The sequence below is a fragment of the Trichechus manatus genome, unplaced genomic scaffold, assembly GCF_000243295.1.
Source record: "Trichechus manatus latirostris isolate Lorelei unplaced genomic scaffold, TriManLat1.0 scaffold00104, whole genome shotgun sequence".
NCBI lineage: Eukaryota > Metazoa > Chordata > Mammalia > Sirenia > Trichechidae > Trichechus > Trichechus manatus.
The window spans coordinates 7,373,833-7,397,671 of NW_004444040.1; the positions used below are offsets into that span (position 1 = coordinate 7,373,833).

The 23,839-nt window shown below is 36.4% G+C and overlaps 1 protein-coding gene across 2 annotated transcripts in view; it reads left to right on the top strand.

Annotated features, from left to right (window-relative positions):
• The window catches only part of PLCB1 (phospholipase C beta 1), an 819,608-nt gene that overhangs the window by 651,717 nt on the left and 144,052 nt on the right, over positions 1–23,839 (top strand). For both annotated transcript variants that reach the window (XM_004383055.3, XM_004383054.3), the window contains exons 18-23: positions 2,312–2,436; positions 6,228–6,382; positions 10,199–10,363; positions 13,401–13,500; positions 15,445–15,549; positions 16,118–16,227. In XM_004383055.3, the coding sequence (XP_004383112.1) occupies positions 2,312–2,436; positions 6,228–6,382; positions 10,199–10,363; positions 13,401–13,500; positions 15,445–15,549; positions 16,118–16,227 (760 nt within the window). The remainder of the gene's footprint in view (positions 1–2,311; positions 2,437–6,227; positions 6,383–10,198; positions 10,364–13,400; positions 13,501–15,444; positions 15,550–16,117; positions 16,228–23,839) is intronic.

Genomic DNA, 23,839 nt, shown 5'->3' on the forward strand with positions numbered 1-23,839 from the left:
ACTGAAGTCGTGTGCTATTAATTTTTTTCTAATAAGGAGATAAGTGCACAAAATGACTGAAGTCTAAAACCTGGGCATGATAAATAGCTTCTGATAAGTAATTGTGTGCAATGCTGAATGGGATAGGCTGGCAAGTGGAAGAGAGAATGGGCCTTGGAGTAAAGCAAGTCCAGATTTTAAGATCACGTCCACCCTTCCACACCATCAAGCTCTGTGTCTTTTGTCAATTTACTTAATCTATCTGAGTTTCCTGATCTGTAATAGGGTAGTAATAATACCAGCTTTATGGCTTGCTGTGTGGGTGAGGTATAATATATGTAGAGTGTGTGTGTGTGTGTGCTTTATACATACGTAATTCCATTGCTGTCGAGTTGATTCCAACTCATAGAGACCCTGTAGGACCCAGTAGAACTCCTCCATAGGGTTTCCAAGGCTATAAATCTTTATGGAAGCAGACTGCCACATCTTTCTCTGCAGAGCATATGGTGGGTTTGAACCACTGACCTTTCGGTTAGCAGCCAAGCACTTAACCACTGAGCCACGAGTGCTGCTTATACATACATAATAGATATATGTAAAGTGTGTGTGTGTGTGTGTGTGTTTATAAAGGCTAACGTGGGGCCTCACAAGTAATAAATGTCTGGTCAAAAAAATAGTTATAATGATGATGATGACAATATAAACATATATTCCTAATAATGGCTTTGTTGATACTACTGACAACAAAACTTTTTTTATTATTATCCATGAACCAAAATAAGAAGAAACAGGCCTTTAAATTTCTTTTCATACAATTAATACTAATGCCCCAAAGAGCTCAATTTCATGAAGCAAGTCCTGAAATAAAGTTTAAAAAGTCACTTTTAAAATCCATCAACAGTAGGAGAGGGGATAAATGTAGAGTCCATAAACAAAATCACTCTATAAAAATCGTTATCATTCTTATTCATATAATCATTTTCATTGTATATCTTATTTAACCTTCACAATAGCCCTATGATGTAGTAATTGTTAAACCTAGATTTTAGATGAGGAAACTGAGGCAAAGAAAGATGAAATAACTTGCCCAAGACCACACAGCTAGCAAGTTTCAGAGTCAATTTTCAAACTCCCTTTCGCCCAACACCCCAGCCCAAGTTCAGAATCTTAAGCTAGTCTCTACCTAACAGTACTTGATAATAAGAACTAGTCAATTGCACTTTAAAGACATCCCAAGTTCTTCGGATGGAGAACTAATGATGGTAGGAACCAAAATATGAAACAAGGGCAAAACCTCTGTGCTATACTTACCTTGTTATCAATTATAAAGGGTACCCCAGTCTTAGCAAATGGCATTCCCAGAGAAGGTTAAGAACATGAGAAGAGAATATTTAAAAAATAGCTATATAAATGACTTCATGGGATAGTTTTGGTTGAAGATTTAAAGTTGCTCCCACTCAATAGATCCACGGGTTCCTCCAGTCTAAATATGTCCAGTAAGTCTGATTTCCAAGAAGAATTTGAAGTTACATTCCACAGTTTTTCTCCTTTTGATCAAGATCCATGCACTGAGTCCCTGATCAAAACATTCAGTAATGGTGGCTGGACATCACCCATTTCTTCTGGTCTCATGGCACGGAAGGTAGTGATTTTTAAACTAAACAATAGTTCAGCTCAGTAAAGAATGTCTGCCTTGAGCATTGCACCCTTTTAAAGAGGTATCTATATAAGATCAAAATGACAGCAATAACTCTAAAGCATAGATGAGAATGTTAAGAAGCAGAGAGTCTAAGTTAATGGTGGTGAAAAAATATGGGCAAAGATATTGAGAATGGTAACACAACATCAAGTATGTAACCATTGTCCATGAACTATACGTGTAAATGTTGTTGAATGGGTATGTGTTTTGTTGTGTATATTTCCCCACCCCCCCCCAAAAAAAAAATTTTTTTAAGCTATATAGTTCATATTATCTGTTACTGCCAAACACAGTATCAGTCTCTCCATGACTGGACACTTTCGAGCTTCCTCATGTGTCCTTAATTGTTAAGCCTGTCAATTAAGACTTTGACTCAACCATTTTTACCACTTCATTAGTTTTTACCCACAAGGCCCTGCAAAGATAATACTATGTTTATATCTTAAAATCACATTTATTTTGTTTGTTCATAAAGGTTTTTTTGTTTTTTTTCCCCCGTATTTTACTCACTAGCTCTATGAGATTGTCAATATTTGGTTCATTTCCCCAGTGGAGAAAGATGGAAGGTGGCTTCTCAGTTAATGTTATTGACTATTTTGATAACTGTATTCACTACTTAACATGATGGTCCAGATATAACAAAATGCAGCTTAGCAGAATATATCCAAAAGGAACACGTGTGGATTCATCCAACTATATGCCTCAGCTTTTCTGGAATGCCGGCTGTCAAATGGTTGCACTTAACTTCCAAACAGTGGGTAAGTAGCCCAATCATGCTTGATTATAAAGCCACATTTCCAAGCGTCCAGGCACCATCCTCAAGTAATCGGAGGAGGAAAAAAATTGCTAGACTTGATTTTGAAAAATACAAAGTTCACCTAAATAAATATCAGTGCTGTAAAAATAAATCAAGTGAACTTTGAAAAATGAGCAAATGTCTTCAATAATTTATTATTTTATTTCTATCGAGGTTTGCATTTTTCAAACAAATGCTTTTTTATGCTTTTAAAAGTAATAGTTTTTAATTGTAAAAATTTGAAAAATTCAGAAAAGTATAAAAAGGATGAAATTGCCAGAAATGCCGCCACCCAGAAATTCAACACTGTTAACTTTTGGCTCTGTAGTCGTAATTATATTTGTTCATGCGTAAGTGTGCTTTTTCACTTAATTCCTTGTTTAAAAAAATATGTAAAAAGTATATCCTTAAATGCTATATGTGAATTTTAATAGCTGTAAATTAAGCATGTTTAATGATTGATTTCCTTTAACTGGACATTGAATTTTGTTTTTTGTTTTTTTCTACTGTAAATAATACTCTAACTGAACAGTCTTGAATATGAATTGTCAAGTCTATCTCCTAATATTTGTTCCTAAAAAGAATTATTGTACTTAAGGATGTGAAAGTTTTAAGCATTTTTGGTGCATATTAACAAATTGTCCACCAAAAATGTTGCACTACATTCATCCTCACCAGCAATGAGAGCTGGCCCCTTTCGTTTGGAATCTTGTTCAAGTATTACCATTAAAAAATAATAATAAAATTTCAAGCAAAATATATTTTCTCACTGTTGTTTTAATTTAATTTCTTTGATAATTGATGAGGTTGAACATTTTAAATATGTTTTGGGTTTTATAGTTCTACTTTTGTGGGTTGCCTGTTCAAGCAAGTGAACACTAGTCAATTTTCCTCTTCATTTATGATAGCACTTTTTATAAAAAGAATATATTGCTTGTTTTATTAAACAGAAAAAAATTATTTTATGAGATCAGATCTATTAATGTTGTATTTTATGTAGTCTTGGTTAACTTTTACAATTACAGTCTCTCCATCCCACAATCATCTGTATTTACATGAATTTCTTTTATGTTTTCATTTAAACTTTTAATCCATCCAAATTTGATTTGGATATATGATCTCAGTAAGAGATCAATCCTATTTTTCCCTAAAGAATTATTCTACTGAAGTGGAACTACAGTTTTATAGATGTTGTCTTTTTTATTGTTGTTAATTTGAGTCTATTTTTTCACTTTATATTTTTTTCCATTAATAAATTGGTATGCTTTCTTGGAGCCAGTACCATATTTTTACACAAATAACGCACACCTTCTATACTTGTTTACCAAACTCACCCTCCCCCACAAGGTATTTTCATAAGCACCACAATGCCAACTTTTTTTTTACATGTTGCTGTGTAAAAAAATTATCATAGCACACTTATGAAAATACCTCAGGGTGGGGAGGGCTCGATTGGCAAACAAACGTAGAAGATGCACATTATTTGCATAAAAATATGGTAATTCAATCTTTTCATTATAGTATTTTAATAATATGGTTTAATACCTGGAAGTACAAATTCTCCTTCAGTGCTATTAATTTTTAGTTTTTTCTTGTCATTGTAAGTGGAATTCTTGTTCCAACTTAATTTCATTTAATCATGATTCTCTTTTTCCCATTTAAAAAATATTTTGATTAAAATTGCAATAGATTTATAAATTTATCTGAAGAAAACTAACATCTTTATAATTTTTAGTTTTCCTATCACAGAGACAATGTTTCTCTTTTTACTTTAAAATTTTTTATATTAAGTCCCTCAGCAAAATCAGTGGTCCTTATTAGAGGTCTAGTTTCTGTAGATAAAATCTTTTTTTTATTTCACCCACTACATTCTTAGCAGATTGGTTCTGGATATTGCTATGTATAAATTCATTTTATAAATAAATGTATTTTATCAACAGCCATCTTCCTAAGCTCTTATCAATAGTATCCTTTGCCAGTACATTCTGTCAGTGTTTTCAGATACACAGTCACAGTAATTTAAATGCATCTAATTTCCACCCTTGTCTTATTGCTTTGGATTGACCATTCTAGAATCATATTAAATAGAAGTATCAAAAGTGGACATTCTTTTCATCTTGTTGTGATACGATTAAGTAGGATATTGGCTGTGACTTTGGGACAGATATTCTCTAACATACTAAGTATCAGGAGGGACGAGTCCATGGAGAAGGACATCATGCTTGGTAAAGTAGAGGATCAGTGAAAAAGAGGAAGACCCTCAACAAGATGAATTGACACAGTGGCCGCAACAATAGGCTCAAACATAGCAATGATGGTGAGGATGGTGCAGGACCGGGCAGTGTTTTGTTCTGTTGTACATATGGTTGCTATGAGTCGGAACTGACTCGAAAGCACCTAACAACAGCAACAATAGTTGACCAACAGTGTTTTAGGAATTTATGTTGACTATTATTAAATGTCTCTTTGATAGCTATTGGGATGATCATATGATATGAAATGGTATGTTCATTTCTTCTTTTGTACATAAATGTGATCAATTATATTAATAGCTCCCGATATACAATTCTCCTTTTGTTCCTGGAATAAATCTGCTTGCTCGTTGTGTATTATTTTTTAGAACATATGATTAGATTCGTTAATGTGATTTTTTTAGACTTTTGGAGGCATTTTGTGTGTGTGTGTATATGTGTGTGTGTGTGTGATAGATTTATCACTTTCCATTTTTGCTCTTGGTCCAGTCTTGGTGTTATAGTTATACGAACTTCATGAGCAAGAAAATATCAGTTCTTTACAGAATTCTAAAAATGATTTGTTTCATGGCATTCTGAAATAATTCTATAATCATCTAGTTATTATGCATATGAGTGTGGCACAGATAATCTGGAGTGATTGACAGCTTCCCAAATACCTTATGACTTTAAAACGTATTTTTTAACCCTAACATTGCAACTATTGTCAACGTTCATTTGGAACAAGGAACGAGTCCTAGAAAAACTTTGAGCAGCAACCATTGTCCACTGGAAAAGAGTCAGTGTGTAACTAGAAATTGGTTGTGCTAAATAGAAATCAAAGAAATGCACATTTAAAAAAGAAAAAGATTGCCCCTTAGGATAAATTTTAAAAAAGAAGAAGAAGTATAGCATTCATTGTTGATAAAATGTGGAAGAGTCTGTCCTCAAATACAGGGATTAGGGAAATGTCCATTGGTTTAAGCTTTCTGAAAGTTCATTTAGTAAGGTTTATCAAAATCCTTCTCCAATGTGCACATCTTTTGACCCAGAAATTCCACTCCTAAGAAAATAATTGATCATGTATACAAAGATTTCTCAAGGATATTCATCAAAACATTATATGTGATAGTGAAAAATTAGAAGAAACACAAGCATCCAAAGAAAAGGGCTGGTTAAATATGCTTACTCAAATAAAACTATTCAAAGGAATTTTATATAGCTGTTAAAATTAAGGCAGAAAAATATTTAATTAAATGGATATATTCTATATTTAAAATATATTTTAAGTGAAGAAATAGAATATACACCAACCTACTGACATGGTTATCTCTAAATTTGGGGAGTACCGCTGATTTTTTTTTCCTTGTGTTTTCTAAGTTTCTGCAATGAATAAATATTACTTTTGTAAAGAGGAGCAGTCACAAAGTGGATTCTAATACGAGGAATTAATAATAACACTTATTTTCTTGCTTGAAATATAAATACGTTCATACTAAAGGTTTGTCTTTTTGTTATTCAGACTTGGCTATGCAAATAAATATGGGGATATATGAATACAATGGGAAGAGTGGCTACCGATTAAAGCCAGAGTTCATGAGGAGACCTGACAAGCATTTTGATCCATTTACTGAAGGCATCGTAGACGGGATAGTGGCCAACACTTTATCTGTTAAGGTATGTACGTCTCTATTACAAAGTCGTCCCCAAGGAAAGTCTTGAACTCATCTATTTTGTATGAGAAAGTAGTTCAGTCATTAAAAACTTAGTAGCTATCAAAGGCTCTACTTCTTTCATACATTATTCTCTTTGACGATTAAATCCACATTAGACTCTCAAAAAGTTAAACATAGAACTATCATATGACCCAGCAATGCCAATGCTAGATATATACCCAAAAGAATTGAAAGCAGGGACAGGATCAGAAACTTGTACATCAATATTCACTGCAGCACTTTTCACAATAACCAAAAAATGGAAACAATCTAAGTGTCCATCGAGAGATGAATGGATAAACAAAATGTGGTACATACATACAATGGAATATTACTCTGCCATAAAGAGAAATGAAGTCCTGATACATGCTACAACACAGGTGAACCTTGAAAACATTATGCTAAGTGAAATAAGAGAGACACTGAAGGACAAATATTGTATAATCCCACTTATATGAAATAAGCAAATGTATAGAGACCAAAGTTTATTACCATATTTTTACACAAATAACATGTGCCTCCTACATTTGTTTGCCAACCACTTCCCCCAACCCCCAGGTGTTTTTCTAAGCTCCCTATGGGCTGTAAAAAATTAGTATAGCTGCTTCGGAAAACACCTCCCGGGGGAGGGAGCGACTTGCAAACAAACTTAGAAGGTGAGTGTTATTTGCATAAAAATGCAGTAGCAGTGGTTATCAGAGGTGGGAGAGAAGGGGACAAGGGGAGTTTTAGCTTAAGAGGCTCTGAGTTCTGTTAATGGTGGTGGAATAATTTGGAAATGGATAGTGATGATGGTTGCACAACATGATAAACGTAACCAATGTCACTGAACTGGACATGTAAAAAATGTTGAATTGGCAAATGTTTTGTTATATAGATTTTTACCAAGATAACACGATTTAAAAAAAAAAAAACATGTAGAAGTTTTCAGAAACCACATGGATGAGATAAACGGGCTGAGTGCCACTCTTAAAATGATAAAAATTGGACCTTAAATCCATAAAAGGAGTTGGTAAAATTCACCATGGCCAATTCTGTTGGTATAAATATCCCACAGTTAAGTTTACCATGAAAATTAGTGACTTACATTGGAGAGATCTTCTGGTCAGCATTTTTTTTTTTTTTTTTTTTCTTCTCTTAGTTCTGGAGAAGTATCTATACTGAGTAAATTAGAGAATAAAGTATTCTTTCCATAAGTTATTAAATATGGAGTAAGAGCGCTCAAGTTCCCATAGCAAGATTTTTGAAAATCTACCAGTGTATTCAGGGACTTAAAAAACACATATTAATGATTTTAAATAAAACAGAGTTGCTTTATTAAATATAAATCTAGTCCTAAAATAATTAATTCCAAATGATTTTCTGTAGTCTTCTACATTCATGTTTCAGCCAAGTTAAAAAAAAAAAAAAAACTGTCAGAAAATATTTTTAATACTATAAGTGGGAAATTAGTTTTTATAAAGAGACTTTTAAATGAATTCTATAAGCCCTTGTTTGCTGTAGCTAGAATTCTGTTTGCTTTTATAGATTTCATTTCTTTTATGTTTAAGTGTATAAGAAACTTTTTTATTCAACATAAATGCAATTTTTAGATTGATCTTAAACCAAAGGCATTTTAAAAAACTATATTAAAAAAATACTCTGTAATAGTTTCCCTCATTTCTATCTACCCTAGCCATTGAGCTCATTTTTACCTTAAAACTTGTATCATTTTATACCAAAGATTAAAAATAAATAAATTTTCAATGAAGAGTCTCACAATTGTATCTTTAGAAATTATTTTTAGCCATATATAAAAAAGCATGAAGCTGACAGAACTAGATATTCAAGATTGTATTTATTTTAGGAAATTGTTTTCAACAAAGGATGTTTAATTTCTGTCAAGTTTGATTAAAATAAATTCCCACGCATCACATACTGATAAATGTTATTTTCAGAACCTTCATCAATTGTTGTGGCAGTTGGGCCAAACTAATAATAGTTTTTGCCTTATTTGCAGATCATTTGCTTGCTTTTTTATTGATTATTTTTCTTGACAATTCTGCTGTGACAGTGTAAGCAACTATAAAACAATGGCATAGATGCAGGAAAGTAAGTTGAGCTGCGAAGGAGACACAGTTGGCCCCAGACAAGTGTAAAGGGCTGCATCAGTCCAGGATGGAGGCTCTTCTAGATCTGTAATGGCCTCTGCGTGGACAGGACAGGTTACAGCTGATTCCTGTCTTTAACGTTATAGCCAGAGCCCAGATGCAGCGCATATGCCTTCAGTTGTACCTTTGTTTTGATCTTCCAGAATTGACTTCATAGTGTCGAGTGAAGCTGTGAGCTCATATCATGTTCCGCCACCCCATTTTACTGATGAGAACGTTGAGGTTTCACCTTGTTAATTTAAGAATTTCTGCTTTGATCAAACACGTTAAGCACACAAAATTTCAGTGCATCTGAATTCCTAGTGTGACTTTCATAACTTGGAGGCTTCACACATGTTGTAAAATGCCTGCTAAATCTTTCTACTCGTGTAGAACCTCAAGTTAAACAAAGAGGTGGCTGCTAGCAGATGCCGTGCACTCAGGCTGAAAAGAACATCCAGGGAAAATGAACTGCCCCAGGGTGAATTCAGCCAGCCTCTTCCTCCGGCTTTCTCTCACATTTGTTCTAAATGTCTGACTACATCGTCGTGTAGCTGACTTTGACTTCATTCAGCCTCTGAGGACCATCCTCATGCTACCATTGTGCTAAGGTTTGACTAATTTCTGGCCAAATCCTAATCTTGGAAGTTCTATCACCTTTCTTAGAGTTGAACTCAGAAAGCTCTTGACCAGCACACTGCTTTGTTCCAGCCAGACAATCCAAACTCACCAGGTTTGCTCCATGTGCACTTGCTTCCTGCTGCTGCCCCCGGTGGCATAGAGCAGCTGAAGACCTTGTTGTTTCCCTCCGTCTCCAGTAACCTTATGACACCCAGATTGAACCCTCAGATTTCACAAATTGGCTTAGAAAATTAGGCAGACATGGGGGACATTTTATGAAAATGCAATTTTTTCATGTCTTTTTTTAACTCAACAATATCCATAGTTTTAGAACTAGGCAAAGTATACCCACAATTGTATGGATGACTAATCAGGTGGGGTTAGGGGTGATGATAAGCTGGACTTGATGGTTTAAAGTCAATATTTGGTTCATTGATTCCCTCCTATACAACTCTGGAGCCCTGGTGGTACAGGGTTAAGAACTTGGCTGCTATCCAAAAGATAAGCAGTTCAAATCCACCTCCTGCTCCTTGGAAACCCTATGGGGCAGTTCTACCTGTCCTATAGGGTCACTGAGTTGGAATCGACTCAACAGCAATAGGTTTACACGACTTTGTCTTATTAATTAACTCCTTCCTGCCTCAGCATTTTTAATACTAGTTTCTTTCTTAACCCTTTAAAGAGCACTGGTGGCTCAGTGGTTAAAGCAGTCGACTGCTAACTGAAAGGTTGGCAGTTCAAAACCACCAGCAGCTCCGCTAGAGAAAAATGTGGTAGTCTGCTTTCATAAAGATTTACAGCCTTGGAAACCCTATGGGGTCGCTATGAGTTGGAATCGACTCAACAGCGGTGAATTTGGTTTTTTGTTATCAACTCTTTAAATGAAATACAAACCATATTTCTATACTTGCTTCTGTTTCGTTTTGCTTATGGTTCAGCATTCATAATCAGTTTTTGTCCCTCTTTAAATTATTGTCTTATGTCTTTGTTACTCTTTTATCAGAATACCTTTTTTTATTATTTTCTAGATAATTTCAGGTCAGTTTCTTTCTGATAAGAAAGTCGGGACCTACGTGGAAGTAGATATGTTTGGTTTGCCTGTAGACACAAGGAGGAAGGCCTTCAAGACCAAGACATCACAAGGAAATGCAGTAAATCCTGTCTGGGAAGAAGAACCCATTGTGTTCAAAAAGGTCAGTCCGGTGTTCTTGACATGATATGTAACTCTGCATTCCCGGTGTTCTACACTGAGAAAGAAATGAAGTGAGTAATTGCATGTTGCTTAATTTGGGAATTTACACCTTCATAAAACAATAGCATTTTGAAAGCTGTCCTCGAAACTATTCAAAGTCTTTGTTAATCACTTGTTTTAATCTTCAGGATTATATTGTAAATCAATTAATTAATTCAAATATGCCTCACTAACACATAAATTTAACTTACATCCTTGCATAATACAAGTGCTAAATGATAAATTTTCATTGTACCTCAAATGAAGTAGAATGCAAAGTAGAGAATAATATGGTAGCTGAGACAAAGTAAGTCTATACTTTCTTTAGAGAGAATATTAATTAAACTCCCTAGAATCTCTAGTTCCTGGCAGCAGCTGGCCATTCCATTTTGTCTACATTCTGTCTGATAGAGTTAAAACAAGGGCTTGGAACTGCTTCATTCTGTTTCGAACCCCTGCTGAGAACTTACATTTCTAAAAAATTCCCTGCTGAGAATTTGCATTTCCACCCCAGGTATACTGAATCAGAATCTACATTTTAGCAAGATCCCCAGGTGATTCTTACGTATAACTTCCTGGGAACTTGTTAGAAATGCAAATTCTCAGCAGGGGTTCAAACAAGAATGAACCAGTGTAAAGCCCTGGCTAAAACTTTTCTCACTCTGTTAGGTCCTTCTCTCTGCCTTCACTAAAAAGCCAACCTTCTTTACACATGCTTATCACATAAAGGAAGACAGTAAGTCCAGTAGAACATAGAGTGGACTTTCTTGCCATAGTCTTGCTTTTATCTGGCCAAAACATCTACAAAAGCAGTCTTCTGCAAAGGGAGTATCTCTGTGAAGGCATCTTTCTGCTTCTGCTAAGTCTGTGATATCTTCTCTAGCATTTTAGTTTCCTTTCCCTGCCCCCTCTTCACCTCAAAGTATACCTTTCTGTAATAGAATTTGATGATCTCACATTTCTGAAGGATTCTTCAAATATTTCAACGAGGCTAAAATAAGCTTTGGCAGTTTCCCTCCTCTGTGATGAACATGGAGTCCCTGGGTTGCACAAAAGGTAAAGTGCTAGGCTGCTAACGCAAAGGTTGGCGGTTTGAGTCCATCTGTCTTAGTTATCTACTGCTGCTGTAGCAGAATATCACAAGTGGATGGCTTTAATGAACAGAAATTCATTTTCTCACAGTTTACAAGGCTAGAAGCCCAAATTCAGGGCACTGGCCCTAGGGGAAGGCTCTCTCTGTCGGCAGTGGAGGAAAATCCTTCTCTCAGCTTCTCTAGATTCTTCTCAGCATTCTTGGAGATCTCCATGTGGCATCTGTCTTTCCCCCATTTGTGCTGGTTGGCTTCTGTGCCTTTTCTACTCTTTTATATCTCGAAAGTGATTGGGTTAAGACACACCCTACACTGAAGTGGCCTCACTAACATAGCAAAGAAAACCCTATTCCCCACTATTATTACACCCACAGGTATAGGGGTTAGGATTTACAGCATATATTTCTGAGGAACACAATTCAACCCAAAGGCATCCCGGAAGTAAGGCCGGGCAATCTACTTCGGAAAAATCAGCCATTGAAAACCCTATAGAGCACAGTTCTACTCTGACACTTATGGGGTCTACATGTGTCAGAACCAACTCCACAGCAAATGATTTGGTTTTCTGGTTTGATGATAAAGGCAATTAGCTTAATTGATGTAAGTTGTATGGGTGTTTTGAAGAACGGCATTTAACATGAACACTCCCAATGAAAGGCAGGTGTGGGAGGTCCCAATGCAATTTCCTAACAAACAGATACAGTTATCAATTGGCTGTGATATTTCCACATACCTCCTCACCCTTCTACTCCCTGATAAGGAATCCAGTGAGTGGAGTATATGTTTATCAAGGTTCACCAATATGAGCACACCTCTAGTTGATCCTGATGATGATTCAAGTGTCTACAGGAAGAACAAAAACATTATCTAACATATTGTCTGTGGGATTTCTGTGGCCATCATACATATTGTAGTGTGGTTAAAAGCATGGACCCTGGAGCCAGGCTGCCTGGGTTCAAATCCCAGAGCTATCACTTAACACCTGGAAGACTTTGGAGAACTGTGCTTTTCTCTCTGTGCTCCGGTTTTTTCACATGTTAACTGGGTTTAGTCATAGAATCTACTTCATAGGGTTGGCATGAATAATCCATAAGTTAATACATTACAAAACACTTAGAAAAATGTCTGGCATCTGACAATATGCAATAAATATTTGTTTGCCATTGTCATCAAAAGCATTTTGAAAGAAAGTCTGGGTGTGTGATCTTTTACTCCCTTCCTGACTGATATGTAACTGTGCATTCCAAGTCTTTTACAATGAGAAAAAAAATGAGATGAGTAGTTTTTGTTGCTTAATTTTGGAATTAACAAATTTATAAAGCAGTAGCATTTTGAAAGCTATCCTGAAAGCTGTATTTTCTTTTTACTTTTGCTTTGAAAGGATAAAAGTCATTTGCTTTGAAAATGTCAAAGTAAGTGCTCACATCGTGATAAGACCACTAATTCTTTGTACTTAAGCATAGAACTCGTGTCATTTCCACATCAGGAATTTCCATGTGACGAGAAAATGTCCTCTGTACTGAACAAATACCTCATTAGGAAAATGCGCTAGATCATAAATGAAGCCATATCATTCTATGTCTTCTCCTTTTGAAAATCTAAATTAAAGAGCAACAGCTTAACTTTCTATCCAAATTAGCTACATAGAAATTTTGACTTGGATTGAAAAACGAGTGCCTGTTTGAGTAATACTTGTTTGGTTAAGAGCTATGGCTGCTAACCAAAATGTTGGCAGTTCGAATCCACCCACTGCTCCTTGGAAACCTTATGGGGCAGTTCTACTCTGTCCTGTAGGACTGCTATGAGTCAGAACTGACTTGATGGCAATGGATTTGTTTTGGTTTTTGGTAATCCTTTTGTTGGAGTTGCTCGTTCTCGTAACCTGTTGTGTCCATAATATCCCTGTAGGTGGTGCTTCCTTCTCTGGCCTGTTTAAGGATAGCAGTTTATGAAGAAGGAGGTAAATTTATCGGTCACCGGATCTTGCCAGTGCAAGCAATTCGACCAGGTATGGATAGTGTGGTGAGGAGCTTTTTATTAAAATTTTAAACAAAAGCATCACTGCCTTACACGATTATTGAAGAACCGATTAGGAGGCTATTTGAAACTGTTAATTGTGTTATATAAGCTGGGCTATAATTATTTATCTCTGGCAGTTTCATGTTTTTGTGATGGGCTATAATCTGTTAGTCACCTATTGCCACAATAATTCTCAATAACAGACTATTTAAAAGCTCAATGGCTCTCATACGAGGTAGGATGGATATTATTTTTTTTAAAGAAGAAAATGACAAGTCTTAGAATGTGGAGAAATTGGAGCCCTCATCCCTTACTGGTGGGAATATAAAATGGTACAGCCAATGTGGAAAATACGGATAAATAAGATGAATGGATAAATAAAATGTGGTGTATACATACAATGGAATATCGTATGTAAATACCATAAAGAGAAATGATGTTTTGATACATGCTGTGATGTGAATGAACCTTGAAAAAATTATGCTAAGTGAAATAAGTCAGATACAAAAGAATAAGTATTGAATGATCCCACTTATATGAAATATCTAGAATAGGCAAACGCATTAAGACCAAAGTAGATGAGTAGATACCATTGTGTCTTAGTCATCTAGTGCTGCTACAACAGAAATACCACAAGTGGATGATTTTAATGAAGAGAAGTTTATTTCCTCACAGTCAAAGTAGGCTAAAAGTCCAAATTCAGGGCATCAGCTCCAGGGGAAGGCTTTTTCCCTCTGTCGGCCTTCTTCTCTTCCGAGTTCCCCTGGACTAGGAGCTTCTCTGCGCAGGGACCCCAGTCCAAAGGACGCACTCTGCTCCCAGCACTACTTTCTTGATGGTATGAGGTCCCCCTGTCTCACTGCTCACTTCTGTCTTTTATATCTCAAGAGATTGTCTCAGGACACAATCCAGTCTTGTAGATCAGGTCCTGCCTTACTAACACAACTGCCACCCATCCTCCCTCATTAACATCATAGAAGCAGGTTTACAACATACAGGAAAATCACACAGTACCAGGAATCATGGCCTTAGCCAAACTGATACACACATTTTTTGGGGTCGTAATTCAAACCATGACACATGGGTTGGGGTGAGGAGGGAATGGGAAGTTGTTGCTTAATGGGTACTGAGTTTCTGTTTGGGGTGATGGAAAAGTTTTGGAAATAGATAGTGGTGATAGTTGCACAACATTGTGAATTTAATTAATGTCACTGAATTGTACACCCACAGATGATTAATATGGCAAAGTATATGTTATATGTATTTTACCACCAAAAAAAAAATAACTCAAAGGCTTGTAATGATAAGTATCTATCTTTGTGCTCACAAGTCTGTGGGTTTGCAAGGGTTTGGCTGATCTAGGCTGGTCTCAGCTGAGTAACTGTGCTTCACACTGTGAGTTGGGTTTAGGTCTGTGGCACATGTTTTCATTCTGGTGCCCAGGCTTATTGGGAATTGGCACCCACAGTGTGGAATTCTCATGGTGAACCACTGGCGTGCAAAAGGGCAAGCCTAACTGAGCAAGTGCATTTTCAGCCTCAACTTACATTACTGACTTACCATTGGCCAAAGCAGAACATATGGGTAATCCCAAAGTTAGGAAGTCATGGAAAGCATAATGCTATTACAGAGGACTAATTTGGACCAATGATTAAATCTATGACAAATGGTTTAGAATTCTCTTTTGTGGGGGAAAAATGTGTTTGGAAAGGAAAAAAAGAAAAGAGCAAGAGAAAGAGGATCAATAATGTTTTCTTGTTGGATGAGAAAAAGAATACATTATTATTTAAAGCCATGTAATTAAAATGAGAAAGAAGTGACCTGTTTGTCACCCACAGTCACCTAAAGTAAACACTTGTATCACATAGATGTTCATGTGTTGTCACTAACATTGTGAAGAAAATATGTGAGACAGTATTATGTCACCCTCCAGGCTATCACTACATCAGTCTGAGGAATGAAAGGAACCAACCTCTGATGCTGCCAGCTGTTTTTGTCTACATAGAAGTAAAAGACTATGTACCAGACACATTTGCAGGTAAACAACCTAATTTAAAGGGATAGTTCCATCTGGGGCATCCATATTTTTATGGTTTAATACTACCTCTAGTATTGTAGAAATGTCTCTGGGCATGTAATCAGGGTTTCACCAAAGCAGTATAATCCTAAGTGCCTTTATCTTTTCCCCACAGTTTTGTCATTTGCAAAATGATGGTAGTTAGACTCTGATTTCCATCTAGTTCTTAACTTTGTGTAGATGAATGAATGGATGGTTGGTGAATAAGTATATGTATGGGTAGGTGAAGGTATATAGGATGGATGAGTAGATCGTTAGTTAGGAGAATAGAGGATGGATGGGTGGATTGATGGATGAGTGGATGAAAGGATGGATGGATAGATGGATGGATGGATGGATGGATGGATGGATAATGAATTGTTGGTTGATTGGATGAATGAGTGGATAGATAGATGGGTAGATGGAGAATGGATGATGTGGGTTGAGGGATAGATGGGTAGATGGATGGCAGGTTGGATGGATAGATGGATGGATGGTGGATAATACTACCTCCAGGACCTTTAATATGAAATGTCTCATTCCTATTTAGATGTGATTGAAGCTTTGTCAAACCCAATCCGATATGTGAATCTGATGGAGCAGAGAGCTAAGCAACTGGCTGCTCTGACCCTGGAAGATGAAGAAGAAATAAAGAAAGAGGTGATACAGTCTTCTGATCTTATGTGTGACATTATACATGATTTCCACACCTACTTGCTGGCTTTGCCTATGTAACATAACAACTCAAGGGAAAAAAAAATAGTACATTGGAAAAACAGCATCATGTCAAAAAACATGTAAATGATTGATTATTTCATATTTCATTCTTTTTTGGCATTCTGTGGACAGAGCCAGCATCTTATCTTGTGACACATTAAATAATATACATCTTGCTTTTTAAGATGAAATTTTCTACATGATTTCTTCCTGATTAAAAGTGATTAAGGCACTTAAAAAAGAAGATAATCTTCAAGTCATTTAATATCATACTTTTTTTTGCTGTAAGGGGCAGGATTTTCAAAATGCTTTTGTGACTTCGTGGTTTACATAAAGTCCTTAGCACAATGCCTAGGCCATATTACGGGGCTTAAAATGTTTATTATTATTACATTATATACTTATATATTATAACATTTAATTAACATTATATATATATTATATATTCCCAAAGTAATTAAATAAAATATCACAATGCAAAGAATAATTAAGGAAGAGTCTAGAAACGTTAGAGATGAAGTCTAAAAATATAAAGATGCTATGTAGACTGGCAATACTTTTTTTTAATGAACTATAATTTAACAATGACTGAGATGATACCCAATTAAAATAGTAGTAGAAATTTGTTATTTTATATTTTATTAGAACATTCAGAAGAAAAACTGGGTGAAAAAAAGATGAGAAAATTGAGAATTATCAGTGTGCAAAAAAACAAACAGACAAAAACCTTGAAAATTGCTTGGCTAACCATAACTAAAAATAAGTCTATTAAAGTTGAGATCATGTATTAAATAATCTTCTTCTTATTATAAAATTGACCCACACTTAAAATAGAAAATTTTAAAAATAAAAATGATAAAAGAAACCCCTAAAGAAATAATTCAAACACCAAAGCCACTCAGAGATAACCACTGTGAACATGAGAAGTATATATAGTCTTTTTTATACATAATTATTTTTTAAAAAATGGAATAATATTCATACTCTCTGTTTTAACCTTATTTTTTCACTTAATACAAGTATTTTCCATGTCATGAAATATTCTTCTATAACATGACTTTCAATGACTTCACAATTTTCCATCATAGATAACTCTACCGTAGGTTATTTTTCCAATCCCCTACTATTGGATATTTGCAATGTTTCACTATTTTAAACATATCTCCAGAGACTATTGTGTAAGTACATTTTTGAGCACATCTATGATTATTTCCTTGCTTTCTGTGGAGACTTTTAGAAATTTTGACCTAAGATACAACTTAATTGAACATAAGAGAAAATTAATAAAATTAAAGCAAAACAATTTACTGTAAGAATGCAATCTTACAGGCTCTTATTTACACTGTAGGTATTTTTTCCCATACGACCAACAGACACATCATCCTCTGTGATAAAATTTAAACTGGAAAGTTTCCTAAATACTGTTTGTTGTGGTATGCAGTAAATGGAGCTACAGGAAAGTTTTACACTTCCTGAAAATTATGCCTAACAGTAGACATGAATCTATTTCCAATGGTATTTCTGCCTCTAACATCTATGCTTAACCTCTGCAAAGGGAAAAAAAGGAAACCAACAAAAAACCACTCGGATCCCCTGCTTGAATTTAATGAAAGCCGAGTCTAAGCAGGATTCACGGTATATGGTACAGCCTTCACATGCTTGGAGCAGATGCTGCTGGTGCCCTGCCCAGATCTTTTCAGAGGCGGTGCACCCACCCGCATAGAGTCCCTGGGTGGTTAACACACTTGGCTGCTAACCAAAAGGTTGGAGGTTGAAGTCCACCTGGAGGTGCCCTGGAAGAAAGACCTGGTGATCTACTTCCAAAAAATCAGCCATTGAAAATCCTATAGAGCACAGTCCTACTCTGACACACATGGGGTCACCATGAGTCGGAGTCGACTCAGTGGCAACTGGCAACTGGTACACCCACTCCAGGGATGCTGCAGAGGTTGGCTGCAAACGGCCCACAGCTGCAGCTCTCTCCAGAGGACTAGACAGGGCTAAGAAGAGCCTCCCTGTGTGGAGATGCCTAGCCGATTATTCCTCCCTCCTGGATGGGCATGACCTTTGCCCAAGAACTGACAGATAGGGGAATAACAGCTCTGGTCTCTTGCTTCTGGGTGAGCAACTTCTGTGTTAAAGTTCATGCTCCATAGCTCTATATGGGATCAGGCTGAGGCTAGACTTCAGCTGAGACCACATTTCTACTGATCTTCTTTCTCTGTCTTACCTTACTTTCTTCACTTCCCTAGGATTTTCTCCTGAGAACATTCTGTCAGTGAATTTCTTGCTCAAAAATTACCATGTCTGGTTCTAGAGGACCTGACCTCAGACAGTGCTAAAGAACTGCTGTTTTATGACTAAATATAAGAATGAGTGTCCTTTTTGAAATTTTTGTTTGGGACCTAAAATGTAAATGTTTAACAGTAGTTATGTCTTTAATTCTGGTGTTTCTTCAGAGATAACAGCACATTTTCTTCCCAATGGCCTTGAAAATAGTTAAGTAAGATTAGGGAATGCTATAAATTTCTTATTTTGCTATATGGACACCAATATGAAGTTAGAGCCTTTCTTTAGAAACCCACCCAAAGCTCTGAACTCTTTTCTTCCTGCTTTAGCTTGCTAATATATTTAATAAAGTATAAACTTAAGGTAAAGATATTTATAAATTACTACTAACAGCATTCTTTTATAATTAGAAAACAGGAAATCTCCTTTATTAACCAAATACACTACATTTTCTAAGACACAGAAGTTTAAAAAAAGTATTTTCAAGTAAAATTTACACTTTTTACAAATAATACTCTTTATGTTATCAACTTCTGCCTATTTGTTAACCATGATCTCCAGGGAGTAAATACTCACTTCAAGAGAACATTGCAAGACACCTCCATATTTCAGCTTATATAGTACCGCAATTGAGGCAAAAATCTTGTAATGGAGTATTTTGCTTCGGTGACACTATTTCTCTAATGGTAGAAAAACCATAAGAAGTGAAAGAGTTACGACCTCTGAGATCGTAAGGGTCCTTTCCCACACTGGGGTGCTTTCAAAGCCTATCTTTGCCACAGAAATCACATATCAAAAAACTATTCTGGGAGAACAGAATGCTAAGGATATGCAAAAATACAGAAGTACAGTTTTAGATCTGCTTTATTTATTTTCTGTTTCTCTTCAAAAAGATGATCATTCAGGTTTTCAAAAACGTATAATGTTGGTTAAATTTAGAGAGTATTTGAAAATTTTCAGTTTTAAAAATAATTTTAGAGGCATCAAATCACATAGATCCCATATTAATCCAATAAAGAAAACACAATGCTTCCCCTTTGAAATATCTAAACCTTAACTGTCCTTATTTTTGAAATTCAAGAAAGTAGATCATTCATCTTCACCATGTAACACTAGAAATGAAAAGTCATTTTGTACCTCTGAACACCCATATACCCTTTATCCTTCCTTACAATAATGTTAAGTTTGTTTGAATGAGGCCACAGAAAATAAGTAGCTGTAGTTTTCTCAAAAGAAAATTCTATCTAGGACATGACAGACACTGGAGACACTATTTTAGCAGCAAAGACTTTTTTAGTACACTCCTTTTAACTTGGTACTTCGAAAGGTCATTTCTATTGAAAATTAGAGACTTCATTGGACTGGAAAATACTATCAGATTTTTAATAGCCTAGTGACTTATCTCCATAAAGTAATTTGAAAAACAACGAAGTAGGAAAGTTGAATTCCCCTTCCCATTCTTTGAACAATCAACATTTATTTCAGAACATATAAAAAGGGTGTTATAATTTTGTTGTTGTGGGAAGTTAAGGAATCACAGAGATTTTAGTTGCTAGACTTAATTTGACTTTTTTAAGAATCATAATTCAGGGTTGAGAAATAAGAAATTGTAGAATAAGAGCTCCTTCTGAATCATAACAAAGGCTTTGTAACTATTCTTCTAAGTAAAAAGCCATATAAAAATATTTTAAAACATAAAACCCAAAAACCAAACCTGTTGCCATCGAGTCAATTCCAACTCATAACGACCCTATAGGACTGGGTAGAACTGCACCATAGAGTTTCCAAGGAGCCCCTGGTGGATTTAAACTGCTGACCTTTTGTTTAGCAGCCGTAGCACTTAACCACTACTCCACCAGGGTTTCTATTTTAAAACATAGTAAAGGAAAAAAGAAACAAAATAATAAAAAAAATTTAAAAAAACCCTAAATAATCCCTCAGATACTGAAAAAGTTTTTGGTGTATGTCCTTCAAGCATGTTTTCTGTCATATCTGTATCTATCTATCTATATCTATATATTTTACAAAATGTTCTTTAAATATTTCACATGTCCTAATACTTGAATGTGGTTATAGAGGTTCCTAGTGAGATATTGGAATTCCTGGGTGGTGCAAACAGTTAACCACTCAGCTACTAACAAAAAGGTTGGTGGTTCGAATCTACCCAGAGGTGCCCAAAAGAAAGGCCTGGCAATCTACTTCCAAGACCACAGCCATTGAAAACCCTATGGAGCACAGGTCTACTCTGACACACATGGGGTTGCCATGAGTTGGAATCAATTCGACGGCAATTGGTTTTAATGAGACATCAGTAAAACTTTTTATTTTCTATTTTTAAAATATACTTGTAAAGGGGAAAAGTAGATAAGTCCAATATATTGATTACAAAATGTTATATGATAATATTAATGTCCAAAGGCAATATTTGAAGGTGATTTGTTTTAGCGTGTCAGAGGAGCAGAGAAAATATAAATAGAAGGAATGTTTACTGGGTGCTTACTATTTACCAGGCATGGTTCTGAACCCTTTACATGTATTAATTCATTTAATCCTCAAAACAACCATATGTCTTAATTACTATTATTATTCCCGTTTAACAGATGTAGAAACTGAGTCCCAAGAAGTTAAATTCCTCACCTAGGGCCTCAAAACTAGTGAGGAGCGGAGTTGGGAGTGAAACCCAAGCAATCTGTCTCCAGAACTCATGTTCTACATCAGTGCTTCTTAATGTTTAATCTGCAGACCTGGGCATCATGGCGAAAATGCTGATCCTGATTTAGTGAGTCTGGAGTGGAGACTGAGACTTGCATCTCTAATAAGACCCCCGGGGGGAGTGTGATGTACTGGTCGGTGGAGTACAATAGGACTAGCAAGGGCAGGGGCCTGACTATGGAAAATAGCGCCTAGGCAATTAGTGTTAAATTGCTGAATGATCTCTCACAGCTGGCTATGGAAATTGTGATGGCCAATAGAAACTGCTAATTGGAGCCCTGCCTCAAGCAGCGCCCAGGGCACGCACAAGACACCCAGGGCACTGCGTCCTACTTGCCTCCCCCACTTCCCACCCTCGCACTCTCAGTTTGGCTTTTGACAAGAGTCTGCACTACAACACACTGCACTACCTCTGTAATGAAACTGTAATATTTGAGTAACCTTTAGAGTTTTTGGAGCCCTGGTGGCACCAGTGGTTAAGTGATACAGCTGCTAACCAAAAGGTCAGCGATTCGAATCCACCAGCCACTCCTTTTTAAGTAAACTCTACAGCAGCGTTTCTCAAATTTAATGTGGATACAGATCACCTGGGGATCTTGTGACACTGTAGCTCCAGGGCTGGAGTAGGGCATGAGATTCTACAATTCTAACGAGGTTCCAGGTGATGCTGATGCTGCTGGTCCAGGGGCCATATTTTGAGTAGTAAAACTCTCAAACTTCAGCATTTATAAGAATCACCTAGAGGGCTTATTAAAACACAGATTTCTGGGTTTCATCTCCAGAGTTTCTGATTCAGAGGGTCTGAAGTGGACCAATAATTTGCATTTCTGACACATGCCGGGTGATGCTGATGCTACTGGTCCAGAAATCAGCTCAGAAACCGCTGCTTTGGAGCCTGCATCCATCCGTCTCCATGTGTGGCTCTCCCCATCAATTCCATCCACTCTAAAAAGTCAGCTTAATCACAGAACCCTGGGAAGGGCTCCGGGAGAAGCTCTCTTCTCTGAAAATTGTTCAGAATCTGTTTCTTGAGTGATTGAATATAGTCTTTGCCAAACGATTTAGCTTAATTAATTTGACAGATACATTCCCCCAGGGTGAGTGTAAAGAGTGGTTGGTCTACTTCCTCTTTAAAAAAGGAATCCATTATTTCTCTTGAACTGCAAGGAGTTGATTCCTAGCGATTTCTTTTGGAGACTGTTAGAATTTTTTTCTAATAAATTAAAGCTGGTAGAAATAATTGTACAATATATGCACCCCGTATATAAAATAGTCAGTAGATCTACGTCCTTTTGCCCTTTAATTTTTAATCTCTTTCTAAATACCAAAAAACCTATTGCTGTGGCGTCAATTCCGACTCATAGCGACTCTATAGGACAGAGTAGAACTGCCCCATATGGTTTCCAAGGCTGTAATCTTTAAGAAAGCAGACTGCCACATCTTTCTCCCGCGGAGCGGCTGGTGGGTTGGAACGGTAGAATCGCCGATCTTTCGGCGCTTAACCACTCCGCTACCTGGGCTCCTCTCTTTCTAAATAACCTGCTACAGTTCTAAGATGGGTTAAATACACACGTTCTAACTTCAAACAGGAAGAGCCGCCATCTTCATTCTTTTCATTCATTGATTCATTTATTCATCCAAAAAAATATTTGTCGTGTATTAGCAGAGCATTTTGTTGGTTCTTTAGTTTCAGGACTTTATCATTGTATCTACTGGAAGTGCACAGACATACAATTAAATGTGGATTTATTCACTGATTCATTTAATGAGTGATTTTTGACCACAACTGTGTGTGAGTCACTGTGCTGAGTATGAGCTATATAATAACAAGTAAAATTAGATGCTGTTATAGAACTTGAGGAGCCCTGGTGGTGCAGTGGTTAAGGTCGGCAGTTCGAATGCACTAGCAGCTTCTTGGAACCTTACGGGGCAGTTGTACTCTGACCTATAGGATCGCTGAGTCGGAATCGACTGGACGGCAACAAGTTTCGTTTTGGGGTTTTTTGGTGGCACAGTGGTTAAGAGCTATGGCCGTTAACCAAAAAAAGAAAAAAAAAAAAGGTCTGCAGTTGGAGTCCACCAGCTGCTCCTCGGAAACCCTATGGGGCAGTTCTGCTCTGTTCTACAGGGTCGCTATCAATCAGAATCAACTCCACAGCAATGGGTTTTATAGGACTTGAGGAGCTGTGGTGGCGCAGTGGTTAAGTGCTCAGCTTCTAACGGAGACGGATGGATGTAGGGCTCCAAAGCAGCGGTTTCTGAGCTCATCTCGGAATCTTCTCAAATCTCAAATCTTCTCAACTACCATACCAGGTAGCATCCCCTCACTCTGTAAAACTTATCAAAATAGCCCTTTTAGTTATCCTTTTATTGATACATTTTGAGGGTATTTACAAGACACTTCTGTTCATTTTGAAAATAGATAAATATTATTTTTTTAAGTACCATGACTTTAAAAAATCATCTCCAAGTACGTGTGGAAGGAAAAGGTATTGTAATGCTTTCGTTTGGCCACTAGAGGGCAAGAGCCTACTTCCGTTGTGGTTTCTTCAAC